Source organism: Scomber scombrus, chromosome 23 (assembly GCF_963691925.1).
Source record: "Scomber scombrus chromosome 23, fScoSco1.1, whole genome shotgun sequence".
Lineage (NCBI taxonomy): Eukaryota > Metazoa > Chordata > Actinopteri > Scombriformes > Scombridae > Scomber > Scomber scombrus.
The window spans coordinates 19,070,158-19,086,636 of record NC_084992.1 but is presented as its reverse complement, the minus strand read 5'-3'; the positions used below and the strand labels follow the sequence as shown (position 1 = coordinate 19,086,636).

The window sequence follows — 16,479 nt, the reverse complement described above, 5'->3', positions numbered from 1 at the left end:
GTAAGGCATGACATCTCTTGCACTGTTTTTCAGATGGGGGTGAAAGGATTCCCAGCAGTGACCCTGTGCTAACTGCCATGCAGTCATACCATCAGTAGCAGTATCCATAGAAGACAGTGTTTGTATTCATGCAAACAAGATTAAACATTCCTCATGTATGGAGGTCACAAGAGTCAAGGCAGCTCTTGACCTCCTGTAAAGGTTTGAGTTCATTTTGAGTGATAAGTAGCATGTGATTTCCCACCACCTTATTATTGCTCTTCCTGCTTATTGTTTAGCTGCCATGATGACAGTCATACATTTTCCTGTCATTCTTACAAACAAGATTGCACTGTGCCAAGACAGAAGTGTCATCTTTGCTTTCCATGCTTTCTTTGTTTTGTGTTGCATTTCTAGGCTCCTTGATGTGCACAGCAGATTTCCACTAGGATAGTTCCCAGTAGATAGAGCCTCTGATGGTCCATTTTGCAGTCCTCCTCTCTATTCAACCAATCACGCCCTCCTCCTCCTCAGCTTTCTACTCAGTACTCAACAGGACGCTATCAGCACAATGCAGGCATGACAAATTGCCTTATCTGGTTTGTGTTTCCAGGTCCCAGAGCTTTTTAAGGGTGGATTCAACGATACAGGGCAATTTCCTGTCCCAACAAACCTCAGTAGCATAACTCTGCACTACCATAGAGACAAAGAGATCTCTAGTGGCTCAAGTTCTCACCCAGCTGCTGAGATGGCCATGCAGAATTGTACTCAGGTGTGTATATCACATGTGCAACACAGAGCACTCCTGACCACACCTGCCACATGTGCAACAGACTTGAAATTCTCAATCTATAGAGTTCAGTGAAACAAAGCTTTCCAGCCTGGTTTTAAGTTAGTCTGTAAATGTTCCAGATGAATTTGCCCAGAGTGGAAGTCCAGCAGCACTGCAGGCATTGCTGTGTACGTGTACATGTCAAGAGTTTTGCTGGAGGACACTGTTTTCAGGTACAAGGGTAACTTTGCAGGGTTCAATGGGCTCTGGCACCGGTGTGTAAAGATTACTTTTTGCCTAAAAAAAACAGAAAAGTAGAATGAGTATTTCTGAAGACAAAGAGAGTACACAAGAAGAGCATAGGCGTTTTAAAAAAAAAAATCCCAAAATATACCTTCAATTCTTTGTTTCCATTCATTATCATTTCCTTGAATATTGCTGAAGGATCTGGTATGACGGGGCAAATAATGGCTCTGTGCCTGCAAACGTACCAAAAACAAGCATGTCAGTGACAGAAAGCAACAGGTGGTACAGAATGGGCCTCATGCAAGAAACACTCGTAGGAACAGATTCGTTCTTAAATTATGTGTGCAAGAGATTTATGAGAACTTGAGAATTGTCTCTTGGAGACAAAATTTACGAGTGGTACCAGTCACATTCAACCAATTTGCCGTTCTTGTCCCGTTCATAACTTTGGAGACATTTTGAGTTGTGATATATATATTTCACTTCGGAATCCATAATCATGGCGACATTACCCTGTTTGTAGAAGTATTATTTTAGTAGTAGAGTAGTTTTTTGACAATTTAAGCATATTATCAGTCATTTTGGCAGTAGAAACTATGATATAATGCCAGTTCACAATATAAATATTAACAGCTGAAACTTAAAAGTGACTTTTCCACAGTTACTTTTCCACAATGCAAACTGACTATTTATTCATTTGATTGAAATGTAGGTGATTGTGATTTGGCTCTGGTTGATGACTCCCCTTGTGAGACGTTTTAAAAAAAAAATGTAATTCCACCACTTACACCACCAAATAATATGTGTTTCTGTTGATCTATTTCTGAGAGCAGGACCTCAATTTCAGAGCTTGTAAAGTTCCTCTTCTTAGTCTTTTGTGCCATTGTCATGAATGGAGCTCTTCTACAACTTCCCAGATGCCTGACCTAATGTGGTATTTTGATGCACTGATAATGCGTATCTACTTTTCTCTGGAACCCACTTCATTTAGAACAGGTGTGACTCATCATATTTACGCAGATCATTTATAAGTGTTTCCCTGTGACATGAATTTCTGGCGAATTGGACGTGGCACACCTGTACAGGTCCACCTCACGGATTTTGAAATCAATTTGAGACAAGAATACAAAAATGTTCTTGTATGAGGCCCATTGTACTGTATATTTCAATCTCAAATCAAGGCTGTGTCTTTATCACTGACCTCTTATCTGACTGTGGAAAACTAAACATGCCACATGTGTAATCAGAGCCCTGTATTGATTGATCTAAAGTCATGAACATTCCTTTCCATTTACACTTGTAAATTGACTGTAGCGTCACTGTAAACACGTGCCTCTATGTGCCTCTACCTGAGGTTTGTTGACGGCTTTCCACCCACAAACATGCTATGCTAAGTTCACCAGAATGGGCAGGTTTCTTCCTGTTTTAAGTGCGCAACTAATTCCCTGAGTAGATGATTTTTTTGTTTTTGGGAAATATTTCTCACAAGTTGTTCTTCCTGTGCTTCTTGAATGGTGCGATCAAAGGCAACTTTTTTTTTAACAAGGTTTAGGTGTAGCAGTAGTCTCAGTGGCATGTTTTCTTCTTTTTTTTTTGATCAAATTTTTATTTTATTTTCATTCAAACACAAAACTATTTGATTATAGTAACAAAAACAAAAAAGGGACCTGTGGAACAGTCAATATAGACCTATTGAGTGATTCAAGAAGCTAAGTGAGGTAGATCAGATACCCAACGGACCACAAGGATCAGAGTGAGCCCTTCAAAGCTTCAGCCATAGTAAGCCACATAGTCACATTTGTCTCTTTGGCCCCATTTACACAGGCTGTCGACAGCTCCATATAAGTAACATCAAGAAAAGTCAAAACCCACTGTCTGATGGTCAAAGTGTTAGGGGGCTTCCAGCGTACTGCGATCATTTTCTGAGCAGCTGTTAAACCTGCCGACAATACACGTTTCTGACATTCGGGGACTCGAAGTGCCGAGAGATCATTTAATAATAACACTGGTATGGTCACAGGCACTGTCTCAGATATGATTGCTGTCAGCTCAGCGGCCACACCCTGCCAAAATCGAGTGACAGGTGGGCACTCCCACACCATGTGGAAGAAAGTGCCAGGGGTTTTTAATGTACACAGGGTGCATGAGGGATCATTGATAACTTTCATAAAATGTAGCTTACGAGGTGTCAGGTAGGTCCTGTGTATGAAATTATAATGGATCTGCTGATGGTCAGGATTTCGAGAGGCGAGTTTGATATTGACCCACACCTTGTCCCAATCAAAATCCTGATCCAGTCCGGGGACATCACCCCTCCATATCCTATCTACTGGGAGTGTTTTGTAGGAGGCCTCAAGCAAGTGTAAGTATAGAGTGGATACCGTTCCCCTCGAAGCTCTTTTAGTTATGATCAACTCATGAAGTGGATGTGTAGGCAGCGGGTGCTGCCAAGGTACACTGTGTGCTTTAAGAGCTGCTCTTAGCGGTAAATAAAAAAAGAACGAAGTGCCTGGCAGATCGCTTCATTCAATGGCAGCAAAGCTGACTTTGACCAATTGATTTTGAATCCTGATAGCGCGCCAAACTCATCCAATATTGATAAAAGGTGAGGGGCAGACTGCAACGGGTCTCAGAGAAAGACTAAAATGTCGTCCGCGTAAAGGTGCCAGGTGGTGGTGTGTGTTATGAACAGTTATGGGCTTAATAACCGACGATAACCGGATCATCTGTGCCAAGGGTTCAAGCGACAGAGCAAACAGCATCGGGCTCAAGGGGCAGCTTTGGCGAGATGATCTAGATACTGGGAACAGAGTGGAATGTTTGAATATAACAACTGTATCATATTTATAAAGCCTTCTCCATAACCCATCGCCCCCAAAACCAACCACAAAAAGGACCACTCAAGGCGGTCGAACGCCTTCATCGCATCCAGGGATAAAACAGCTGCCGGGGTTTTGATGTCAGTTGCTGCATCAATTACATGCAGCAGTCGGCGGACATTGTCAGAGGCCAAACGCGATTTCATAAAGCCGGTCTGATCACAGTGAAGTAATGATGATACATGAGGTTGCAGGCGGCGGGAAAGTGCCTTGGCATATATTTTAACATCAGCGTTCAACAGACTAAGGGGCCTATAATTACCACATTCGTTTGGGCTTTTATCTTTCTTCAGTAGTAAGGTTATTACAGCTATATTGACATCCCTAGAGAAAGCACCTTTCTCTACTGAAAAGAGGATCATACTGACAAGCAACGGGCCAAGGAGGTCCCAAAAGGCCGCGTAAAATTCTGGTGGTATGCCGTCGAGCCCTGGTGATTTGACCCTTTGCATAATGAGCAGAGCCTTTTTAAGTTCTTCAAGAGAAATCAGTTTTGCTAAATCATTCGCCTCCTTCACTGCAAGACGAGTCTTTGTCGAGAGATATGTTTGATTTGTACAGGTCAGAGTAAAAACTACGAAAAGTGTTGTTGATCTGCGTCGGGTCAGTGGTGATAACTCTTGACTGTGATTTGACTGAGGAGATATCTGCGAACTGCTCATTGGACCTAATCTTCATCGCCAACAGGTGGCTGGGCCCTGACCCATGAAAATAATAACGTTGCCTGGTCCTGTGTATTAAAAACTCTGACTGGCGTCTGAGGATGATGTTAATATCTTTTTTGACAACCTCACGCTGTAAGACTATTTGTGCCGAGAAATTAACAGACAACGCAGATTTTAGTTTTGCTAGTTTGCATTCCAATTCATGTAACTTAGAAATTTGGGCCTTGCGCTGGTTAGAGGCAAACAGTGTGATATTACTCCTGATAAAACCTTTAATTGAGTCCCAAAGTATTCTAGGATCATGGACAGAGTCAACATTGTCAGTGACATGTTTTCATGGTTGCTGTATGCTTTACAACATCCATTCTTGCGATAGACAATTTGATGTAAAGCAATTTAGGCAAGAGATTTACTTTGTACTGTCCACGGACTCTTTGCGACATAACTTTTTGACTACGGTCTACATTGGCCAACAGTTCTGTTTCCGAAACATACCTCCTGAAGCAGTAGCAGGACAAAATGACAGAGACGCACAGAATGACAGGGATGACGATGGCTACCACAGTCAGTGTCCCATCAGGAGGCGCATTAGTACCTGTGGTGAACAACAAACAAATGTTCCTCAAGTCAAATTCAAGCTTTTGTTTCTCAAGTCACACATGATACACCAAAATGCAAACCTAAAAAAAATCCCCATCCCCAACACAGTAGTTAAGAGTCATCCTGCTTGCTCAAATCGAATTGTGGTGTACCATGTGGTTAATAATAGGAAACTGCTGCAGTACACAAGAAAGTGAAGAAACCATTGCAATAGCTGCAGTCTGAAAAAGTCACACGGTTTCAATATGTGTCAAGGTAAATATTACATTAATAGCAAAGACTGAAACATAAAGTCCTACCATTCACCATCCTACACAGTAGCAGTGTTCATTGCTGTCTACCAAGCTACCACTGGAGGGTGCCAACATTTTTAAATTGTATACATGGTGGCTTAAATAAACAAGTGTGTCTGAGCTATGCCATAGATAGACAGATACCTGTATGGCAAATGTTTGGGAATGTAAAAAGAATCTCATCAGGAATATAAGTCCACAATTATATATATTTATATAATTATTATAAAAATATATATTGTAAAGCATTCTGTTCAGCAGGTTCCTCGTGTTGAGACTTGAATTAAAGTCTCCTCTGTAAAACTCTGGAGCAAATCTTAAAGCAAACCAGTATTTCCACAGTTATCTAGAATCATCCCAGTTTTTGATGGTTTATTCTGCCTTGTCTAAATGTATTTTAAAAAATCAAGTGACTTGATAAAATTTTGTTGTGGTAAAACACAGAAAAAATTATTTTAAGTAAAATTGGTTGGACACTTACCATAAGTTACAGGGTCAGTGGATTCGCTGGGTATCTTAGAGCAGTGGTTACTGATAGTCGCCTTGTATTTGAACTCATAGAGGCATCTCTTATCGTAGGAAACCAGCATAGGCTCCTCTTTTGCAGTGATGTTCATGCATTCCTGAAAAATAGTGAGCACACAGAATGGCAGTGTTATGCTTTATTAGGTGTAGAGTCATTAATCAAGTTAAGATGAAGTTGCCCCAATGTAAACGTCTCAACCTTTGCACAACTCAGTGTTCAAATTTAAAAACATATCGGTGTAGCAAAAAGAAAACCTCAATATTTAAAAGAGTGATGACTTTAAATTTTCAGGACGAACAATTACATTTGCAACTTACCCTGTGCCTACTGCATTCTCTGTAGCAGACCTCGTATGTCCACCAACAATTATTTCCGACCTCTGGACGTGTCCAGGTCAGTTTGAGATAATTTCCCTCTTCTGTGATGTTCATCTTTGGTGAAGGGAACACTGAGAAGATTGTTAAAAAAATAAAAAAATAAATCCAACATTTATTTCACTTGTCTTTGGCAGCAAAAGTATAATAAAACAAGACTCATTTGATGGTTATGAAAGTATTTTTGAAACAAATGTTTTATATTTATTTTCCCAATTTGTATGACATCAATATTAAACTATTAAGAAGTAACACCAACCATAAAAAGCTTTAAAGGTGCTCTGTCCAGCTTCACTTCTCACAAGCATGTAGATGTCCTGATTGGTAAAGTCCTCTTTCAGGTAACAGCCGTTCCTCTTTCCATTGCTGTAAAACTCCTCACATGATTTTAAAGGTAGTTTGTCCTTATTTACTTCATTCAATCTGTCATGATAAAACAAGGAGGTGATAAGAGGAGTGCGGAGTAGGGACAGATGATTTATACAAACTATTTTGACTATTCTGAAACATACTGTGGATGCTGCAATTCCTTCAGTCACCACTAGATGCTGACAGACTATCTGTATCCCATCAATATCCATGTGCTATAATTTTCACACTGCATTAATAATGGCCAGTTGAGCACTTTGAGGAAGATATTTCAGCAGTCTGGCACGAAATTTCTTTTTTTTTCTGACATTTGTCTTTTAAACAATGAAATGTGACAGTATGTAACTAATCTTCCCGTAAAAATGACGCTCTAGAGGAACTAGAGAGGCCATGCAAACCGCCATGGCTTGCTTAATATTGTATTTTTTAATATTGTATTCAAATACATAGTGGAACCAGGAACAAAACTTTAACAACAGGAAGAACTTTTCCACATCGTTTCCTCATAGTTGTTTTGACTGTGAGCGCTGTAGTCCCCTTTTCATTTTTAGCTCATTCCATTGGGGAACCTGTGTTCTGACATTTACTATCACTTAACTTCACTTAGTAGAAAGAAACAACAACAAACTGCTGCTTAGTTATGTTTTGTTCCACTGAACCAAAACATTCCAAGTTAAATGCTCATAAATTGACAGTGACAAAACAATTCCTTCAGATATCATCATTCACAGTTTACTGGACATGTTTTGACATGTATCCTTCACTTTGGCTGCTGCTCTGTAATTCTCACCTATAGTGTACTGTCAGGTTATTGGAGGGATTTACTGGGATCCAGGAGCAGTTCATTTTATGTCGGTAGATGACACATTTGAAGTCCTTCACCAATTGAGCTGAACAGAACAAAAACAAAGTTTTCACATAAAGCAAGATTCACGTCTTACTCTGTATCAGCATAATGAGCATACAGGAATGACTGAAAAAAACAATTGTAATACAAGACTTCAGTTAGTTATTACATTGTCATTGCAGCTTTCTGGTTCTTACCTCGGGGCACAAGGGTATCAATGGGTATGGTCACAGCTTCGCTCTCAGTCCTGTCACATAATGCTTTGCCAACAGTACGAATGGTATACTTGCAACCAGTAGAATCCAACTCTTCTGTCATACAAGTCTCTGTGGTGTTTGTAGACCCTGTGCGAGAGGGCTGAAGGGAAAAGAAGGACACTTGCTTTAGTAACAATCATGCCAACACATATCCAAATATTTTGTCTTCCATTTCAAGCTACTTAAGGTTGAAAGTCCACTGAAAAAAAAGAAGCCAGAAAGGTTCAAATATTACAAAAAGGGGCTTTACCATTTCAGAATGAAAACCTTTCTAACCCCTTTTTTGGAGTGTGTGTTATAATGTACAGGTGGTCTATTAATCATAAGCACTGTTCAGCTCTAGCTTGTGGCCTATTTTGTATTTTTGACTACTGATTAGATATCAAGTGATATTATGCCCTTAATTAATTACTGTTTATCTACTGTACATCCTGAATATCATTTGGATGTAGTCACTTAAGTATTTTTTAATCTTGTAATACTCAAAAATACTGTGGGGTTATATGGATGTCAATTTGATATTTTTCTAATCCTTCAAATCTTTGTAACTCTTATATGTTACTGTCTGACAGGTGATGCATGCTATTTGAATTAATCCAAGGTGCTTATCAATTAGTCGGACTGATCTTTCCAGTCCTCCTATTGGATGAAAGTTGTAACATAATCAAACAAACAAGAGTGAGTGAGACAATGTGTGGGAGCTTTTCATTTTTTGATTGCACTTTCCTCTTACGCATCTGCTTTTGCTCAGGTATGCAGAGATTCCTGTCTTTAATTTTTGGGGAATGAAAATCAACCAGAAGAGATATAAGACATGTTTTGTGTTGTTAGTGTTGCTCATTCTCAAATCTTGGATACCAGATATTCCTTGAAAGCAAACCAAGAAGATATGTATTGTTCCTGCTCGGTGAATAAATGAATAAAATAAATCAATAATGAATGCCTTTTTTATATTGCACTAATCTTTTTTTTTAATTTTAAGATTTCTTTTGGGCTTTTTTGCCTTTATTTAGCCAGTAGCTGGCAGAGAGGCCAACAGGAAACAAGGACAGCGAGAAGGGAATGACCCGCAGCATAGGTCCCTGACCGGATTCAAACCAGGGACGCTGCGATTATGTAGCATGCGCTTCAACCACTCGACCACCAGGGTGCTCCATATTGCACTAATCTTGAAGGGAAAACTCAAGTGATTTAATACTGCTTTTCCATAAAATTGAGAGACTTGCATATGGCCTGATCTATCATACGGGCAATCGGAGCAAGGGCCCAGGGGCTCTTGAGCAGAAGGGGGCGCTCAATGGCCGGAGATTGTGGTCCCTCAGAATCCTAGTATGTCCAAAATAAAATATGGAGTTACAAGGTTTACACCCGACAGCAGGGTTATCCAATCAGAATAAAATAAAAGTTATTTTAGGGGCCTTGAGCTTCAGTGCGAGGGGCCCCTGGAGGTACTACAGCAGCATTGATCTTGCAAGATAGAAGGAATGGTCAAGATGAAGGTCGGGACATATCCCGAAAATCCTCCCACACGTCCTATAATCCAACTTGATAGACCTGTCAGAATATTTGACAGAGCTCAGTACACAACAGTCTTCGTGATGAGCAAATTAAAGTTGACATCTGGAGCTGGTGGAGTGCTGCTTTAAGTGAAACCAGTGAGCTGCCTGGATTCAATCTACTGTTTGATTGTTATGTAATTTCAAGTATGTGATCTGTAGCTAATGGGCTACATCTAACTGTCAGTGAAGTGGGGCTAATTCTCCACTGATGCTGCAACCTAACCTATGGACACAGAGACCCCCCCTACCCCAAGTCATCATGTTTCCTACCAGGTCCCCTCCCTGTTGGACTTCGTATTCAATGTCACAGTGGTCCAGCTTACTGGTGGGCTTCATCCAGGATATATTGATGGTAAAGCTGTCCAGCCACTTATATGACAGTCCTGTCGGCGGAGGAAGGCGATCTGTTTGATGAGAATTTAAAAAAAAAAAAAAGAATTATCCTCACCTGTTCAGAACTAATGATGCTTTTACATGATGTGCTATTGTGTGTAGCTTTGTGTTTTGTATTAATCCGGTGTGCGTTTTGCTTCATACTGTTTGTTATTGTGCTGGTACAGTACATCAAATGGTTTAATGTTTAACACTGCACATGGTCCCAATAAAAAAATGACTATTACTTTATAGGCTCCAAGGGTTACAGTTAGCCCCAGTAAACATTTAATTCAGTCTATACAGTTCTTATTCACAGATGACACTGGTTTAACCCTGCAGATTTTTTCAAACGAGTGCAAAGAAGCTAATTTTTGGGTTAATAATGACCCCTGTATAACATAAGCCATCCATTTTGCGGCACAAAAGACAATTCATTTCCTGTTTCATCTGAACTAAATAATCACAGTGCAACAGACTATGGTTAAGTAGGCTCAAGTGTGACATAACTTGCATGACAATGCAAGTTATGTAAGCATCACTTGTGCAATTGTGGTTGTTGACTGGCAGTGTCTTTTGCAACCACAGAGCAGAACTGTGTCCTTAACATTTTCCCTCAACTGTTTTACTTAAAGTCGTAAAATATCTTGATTGTATACCTGAAAGGATGCAGTAGTCTGTGCTCACTAAATAAATGAAGTCATCTCCCAGCTGTACATATTTGAGAGACTTCCAGGGAAAATCACCCGTAAACGTCCCATATTTAGGCTTTTACAAGCTTTTCTTGATAGATTTGCTGGAAATTACACAGGAGTGATAGTTTTAATGTTTTTGTGGCTACCTGCCTAAGGATACTACTGTTGATTATGAATTGACTTCATAAATGCTTCCTATCCTCCCTTGGCATATAATTCACCACACTCCCTCCTGTATTTATACTTCAGTTACACATCTTCTCATTTGTTTTCATGGTTATTAATTCTCCTCTCATTTCAGATCCTGCCACACCCTTGTTCTCTTCCCCACCTGCAGCTCATTCCCTCACCAGTCTCTCAGCACATATACCAGTCCATCGCCACTAATGCCTCGCCACATTTCCTTCTGATACTCTTGACTCTCTGACAGTTCTCTTTTTTCTTTATCGTCACCACTTCATTTCACACATTTTTTCCGCGTGTACATCCTGCCAAACAGTGTTGACCACCCTCATTTTTCGTAATGTGGTTAAGTGCGTCAACCAGTGACACAACATGACAAAATATTACCTAATGTAGCAATTAGCCAAGGCAAATCAGCTGCAATATCCACAGTGCAGATTCAGATTACTACAGCGCATTGTGGACATTTTAGAAAATAAACAAATAAATGATATTAAAAAAGAAAAAATAATTCAACTTTGATTTAATTTCATATTCAAAAGTCTATTTGCTGTATGCCATAAGTCCATAGGTTTAAGTTTGAAGTTAAATACAATAAAAATAATAATAAATAAAAAAGGGAAACAAAATCTAGTATTGATCTACTAATTGATCTACTATTTTACCTAACAGCACAAAGTCTGATGTGTTTAAATGTATAACATAATTTAACATAGTGTTAATTTCCCTCTTTATGTTATTCCAAAAGAGTTCTAATACTGGGCAGAAGCAAACGATATGACTAAAGCTGGCATATAATTCACCACACTCCCTCCAGTAGATTGGTTATATTTAACTTGTTGCACTGGTGTAATAAAATAATGCATTCTTTCTTTTTCCCAATGATGGAAGAACAGTTCTCCATTGAAACAGATCTCTCTGCCCGTTCTTTGGTTGAGTTCCTGTTTCTGAGCCTTGACTGTTTACTGGAATAAAACTAGTGAACTTTTTTTTAACTGCTTTTTGTGTGTGTGTGTGTGTGTGTGTGTGTGTGTGTGTGTGTGTGTGTGTGTGTGTGTGTGTGTGTGTGTGTGTGTGTGTGCGTGGTGTTTCCTAGAAGGTCTGAGTCAGTCCTAAAATGTCAACATGTAAGAAAACGTTTCATTAAAGATCAATTATGATGAAATGTTTAAAATTAAATAGAGGTTACTTAGTTTGTAGCTGCCTTTACCTGCTAAATATTTCCTCAAAAATGAAAAAAACTGGAATCAAATTTAATATTATGTTAAATTTGATTCCTTTTTTTTAAAGATAAAATCTATTCATACACATTCACATATACAAAACAGAGGTGCAATCAAACGTGAACAAGTGGTATAAACAGTATTACAGGGTGAACATTGTATGTGAAATGAAGCACAAAATGAATATTTATCATATTTAATGGACAGTAACGTCTTAAGGAGGTCTTGAAATGTCTTTGAAACTATACAACATTCCTCCAAATCAGAGGCAAAAAGTAGGTTATGATTCTTTGTTTATCATAAAAACCAATGAGAGATCTGGCAACCTACCAACTGGAGCTAATTATCTCTCAGCATGATGCTGAAATAGAATTAGGAATAAGTAGATAAAAGTATGAAAAGTGATTATTATAGATGAACAAATGGAAAAGATAGGAGACAATCTTCATTAAAACATTACTGAGCTAATAACCAATGGACCATGCTTTGGCTGCACTTTTCCAAACCTCCAACTTTCAACATGTTTGAACATTTCCAACATGCTCCCTCACCTTACTCAGAGTGCGTCACTAAACCCGGTGTTACGCCATATCTGCAGTGCTGGAATAGGAGCTCAGATCTCTAAGACCAATGTTCTCAGACATTTTTACATCCAGAACGCCTAAACAAATTAGACCACGGACCCCCCCTACTTGTTAAGATTTTGTCCCAGGGTCCCATCTAAGAGGATTTTTAATCTATTATAGAAAAATGTATCAAACCCATTACCAAAATAGTAATTATGTCATCATGCTACCTATGGATGGAATTACACTGAAAATAAATGATTTCCTGGAGGCCCCTCAAGGGCCCACTGTGAGAACCACTGCTTTATACTACTTCAGTGAAGGCATCAATACCACAATGTAAAAATACTTCATTATAAGATAAATCCATCATTTACTTACAGGCTACAGCACCTAAGTAAAAGTACTAATAGGCTAATTTAAATTGAAGTAAATCACATCTACAATTTTACTTAAGTAGAATTTTAACGCAGGATTTTCACTTGTAAAAACTATTCTTACATGCTGGTATTAATAGTTTTACTTCATTAAGGATACTTTTTCCAGCACTGAAGTTCACAGAATATGATGGCTTTATCAAAAATGGTGTAACAGCGGTGATTGAACTTTGGCTTTACTGTATACCTACAAACCTTAATCAGGCTCTTAACAGGATTAAACAGTGTTACATGTAGTTTATTATTACAAAGGGATACCGCACGGTGAGTCATTACCTGCCTCACAGGAATAAGCCATTATCACCACAGTGTATGTCAGAAGGGCAAAAAAACTTCCTTTCATGATGTCCCCAAGGAGTCCGAGCGCTTAATCCAGCTGATCTGACAGTGAGAAGCACGACAGCTCCCTCGATCCTTAAATCCAAGTCTCAAGCAGACCCAGAAAGGCCGATAAACAACAAAAAAGAATAAGAAAAAAGGAATGCACCCAGGAGAAATTCAACTACGTGCACGCAGGAGTCTCGGTGGCTCTGCTGGGAACAGCTGGGCGGAGCCGGTGAGGAAGGAGCGGCGATGACTCAGAGAGACAGTTTCACTCTTCCACTGTCCTAACATCTATGCATCATCATATCATATGTGGCAATAAAGTGAGTGCCTAGGAGCAGTAGACCTAAACTGCCTCTGTGCCACCCTTAATGAAGGCGTTTCGCGCATGCGTGTGACCTAGAGTGCGATGTACCAGATCACAAGAGTCCATCCATCCCTCCAGGAAGTCGTCAGGCTGCAAATGAGTCTGTGAATCATTAAGATGATTACCAGCAATGCTAATGGATTCATACAGCAACAAACAACAGAGAGTGGGCAAGCCGATAATTCATGTTGAGGAAAAACATGCAGATAGGGACAGATTATACATTTTCACCCAACTGTGACGAGAAAGTCCCACTGGGACCCCTGGAAATCCCAAGAATAAACTACTGTAGAAAAAAAACAAAAAAAACAAAAACAAACCCCTAAACAATAATCACAGTAAAATGTTAACTTATTTCTTCTCAGAACATTAGATATGTTTGATTAATGATTAATGGCATCTGGAATAAAGTGTTTTAGGAATGTTACAGTTCTTTTGCATATTGTGTAAAATGGAAACTTGAATGCAAATTTATCCCATGTACAGTCTTTCCACAAAGTCTTCAAAATAACTGAGAGACATTTACCAGCATTGAGTTCCTTTGTAGGTTAAAATTGACATACAATAATTTATTTAATAAAACATATACGATCCATTCTACCAGATTAAACTCACCAACAATGTAAAAGTCAAGATTAATGTAACCGTAACCAGCTACAGCATTAACATACTTCTTTCATTTATGCATTGTTGATGATAATGCAATAATAATGACTATATATATATAACTCTGGATATAACAGTGTATAACTCTGAAAGAGGTAACTCTACTGCATTATTAATACTGTAAGTACATTGCTCAGATAATACTACTGTACTGTTGATTAATTACAACTTTGATTTCAGGAATTTAACACATTCAATTGTTTTTTTTTCTTTTATAAAAAGCAATAATTATTCAGATAACTGCAATTAACTGTAGCACATAACCTTGAAGTGGTAGGCCACGTAAAATGACGGAGCGGGGTCAGCGGATGCTGAGGCCCATAGTGTTCAGAGGTCGCCAACTTTCTGCAGAGTCAATCGCTACAGACCTCCAAACTTCATGTGGCCTAAAGATTATTAGCTTCATGGAATGGGTTTCCATGGCCGAGCAGCTGCATCCAAGACATACATCACCAAATGCAATGCAAAGCGTTGGATGCAGTGGTGTAAAGCACGCCGCCACTGCACTCTAGAGCAGTGGAGACGCGTTCTCTGGAGTGACGAATTCTTATGTGAGTCAAGGCATGTGAGCCAATACTTTTGGCAATATAGTGTATGTTGTCAACATCTGCTATCCCAAGAGTCAAGAGTGAACATTGAATCGTAATAGCTTTCTAAGGTTTTTATTGGAAAAAGGCTTCACAAAGTAAGTTGTACAAGCTGCTGCAATTCAGTATACAATGCAATTAAAAAAAATCTCTCTGCTAGGACAGATTTGGACCAAAGAAGAGTCCAACATGTTACAAATATAAATACATACATACAGTACGTACAAACATACATGAATACAGAATTTAATTTACAGCATGACAAATTATGTACATCTGCTTAAATATTATTTAATCTATCTGCTAATTTCAGTGTAGCACTTGTGAAATACTGTGAATAACCAGCATGTGATGGTTCTTATTACTTGAGATTAGGGGAATCTTTTCAGAAGGCAGAGCACAAAGGCACTGGATCTTAATCCACATGAAAGGAACTCTTCACATACTTACTTCACTGACATTAATATGATCACGCTGCTGTGATCAATTTGTCCGGTCCTCAAATCCTTTTACTGACTTTAATGTGTGCGAGCCATAAATTGAGCCCCACTGAGAACACAGTTTCAATGATTGTTTTAAAGCTCTGATAAAATTTGCAATCACTTCTGGTATGACATAATTCATTATCTAATACAATCTAGGTAGGATATTGTTATAACCAATACATTTTCTACATTTATAATGAAATTTAGCTCTTTTTTTTATCTAAGCAAACCTCATAGGAGGAGCTCTGTCACACAGCTAAAAACATAACCCTGAAGTCTGCCTTTTCTTTACTTCGACTATGGAGCAGACTGTCAAGGCTTTTACATTTGTCATTAAACAAACAAGGTGGTTACTTAGGCCCAACACTCCATACGAGCTGCTGCTCTTTAGACGTGACTTATCTGTTTATCGCGTTCTGTCAACCTGGCTGGAACACACTTCTGGCCTATAAACATTTCTAATCCTTGGCGAGAGTAACCCAATGCTTTCGGTTTAGGACTCGCCCTGCTTCCATGACCTGCTTGTGTGGTTTAACAAAACAGTGGTACAATAAAAAGAGGCCAAGCCTTGTAAAAAGTAAATCAAGTAGTAAAAAATTCTGGAATGAGTGTGGTGTCCTGCATAGACCTGAAGGGCAACTTTGCAGAGAGAGGATGGAAAATTTGCTTTAATACAGTATTTTCCTCGAAAGAAACAACAGTCACTCGTGCAGTTTGTCGCCAAGGCAGAAAAAAAAGTGCAATGCAACCTAGCTTGACTCAGCTGCAACACCTCAACATGACATGCTGACATTTAGTCGGTGTTGCTGTGATACATTCCTCTGAAATACTGCTGCTGTGGTTTGAATTTTAAGTCCCCACCATCTAGTACACATCCAGCAGAGATGCTGAAGATAGCCAAATGGCATCTTCACTTGGGAGGCGTGGGGCAGGGGGGTGGGGGGTTGTGGGGGTTGGCTTGGCAAGCGTAGCTGGGCAGACGTGTGACAAAGCTGCCCTGTCATCATCCAGTTCAGATCCTTGAGGGGAAAAAACGAGAGGATTGGCATGACGGCGAGTGTCGGCAGTGGAGGGACAGAGGTCAGCCCATGTTGGTGGACGTCCCACTGATGGCACGAAACACATGGAGGGAGTTTTGTAGCAGCGAGCGCATCATATCCTCCTGGTAGATCTTGGGTTGAAGCAAAACAAAAGACAGGATGAGTGTC

At 39.4% G+C, this 16,479-nt stretch overlaps 2 protein-coding genes across 2 annotated transcripts in view; both read right to left on the bottom strand.

Moving 5' to 3' along the window:
* Positions 1 to 606: 606 nt before the first annotated feature.
* LOC134005586 (interleukin-13 receptor subunit alpha-1-like) lies at positions 607 to 13,217 on the bottom strand. Its single transcript, XM_062444508.1, has 10 exons — positions 13,119 to 13,217; positions 9,637 to 9,770; positions 7,748 to 7,907; positions 7,494 to 7,593; positions 6,594 to 6,757; positions 6,278 to 6,408; positions 5,916 to 6,057; positions 5,037 to 5,136; positions 1,146 to 1,230; positions 607 to 1,048 (listed from the first exon to the last, which is right to left on the bottom strand). Exons 1-10 carry the CDS (start codon positions 13,183 to 13,185, stop codon positions 953 to 955), a joined length of 1,179 nt encoding a protein of 392 aa, XP_062300492.1. The 5' UTR covers positions 13,186 to 13,217; the 3' UTR covers positions 607 to 952.
* Positions 13,218 to 14,854: 1,637 nt separating this feature from the next.
* Positions 14,855 to 16,479, bottom strand: part of dock11 (dedicator of cytokinesis 11) — a 65,906-nt gene continuing 64,281 nt past the window's right edge. The window contains exon 54 of the mRNA XM_062444327.1: positions 14,855 to 16,442. Within this exon, the coding sequence (XP_062300311.1) occupies positions 16,353 to 16,442 (90 nt within the window). The 3' untranslated portion in view covers positions 14,855 to 16,352. The remainder of the gene's footprint in view (positions 16,443 to 16,479) is intronic.

What these genes read in the sequence shown, in the direction of transcription:
- LOC134005586 (XM_062444508.1), bottom strand. Translation starts at nt 13,185, where the DNA reads ATGAAAGGAAGTTTTTTTGCCCTTCTGACATACACTGTGGTGATAATG. An exon ending in CACCTTTAAAGCTTTTTATG is followed by an intron (nt 6,409 to 6,593) that starts GTTGGTGTTACT and finishes CAATCTTCTCAG; the next exon opens with TGTTCCCTTCACCAAAGATG. An exon ending in TCCTGCTACTGCTTCAGGAG is followed by an intron (nt 1,231 to 5,036) that starts GTATGTTTCGGA and finishes GTACGTTTGCAG; the next exon opens with GCACAGAGCCATTATTTGCC.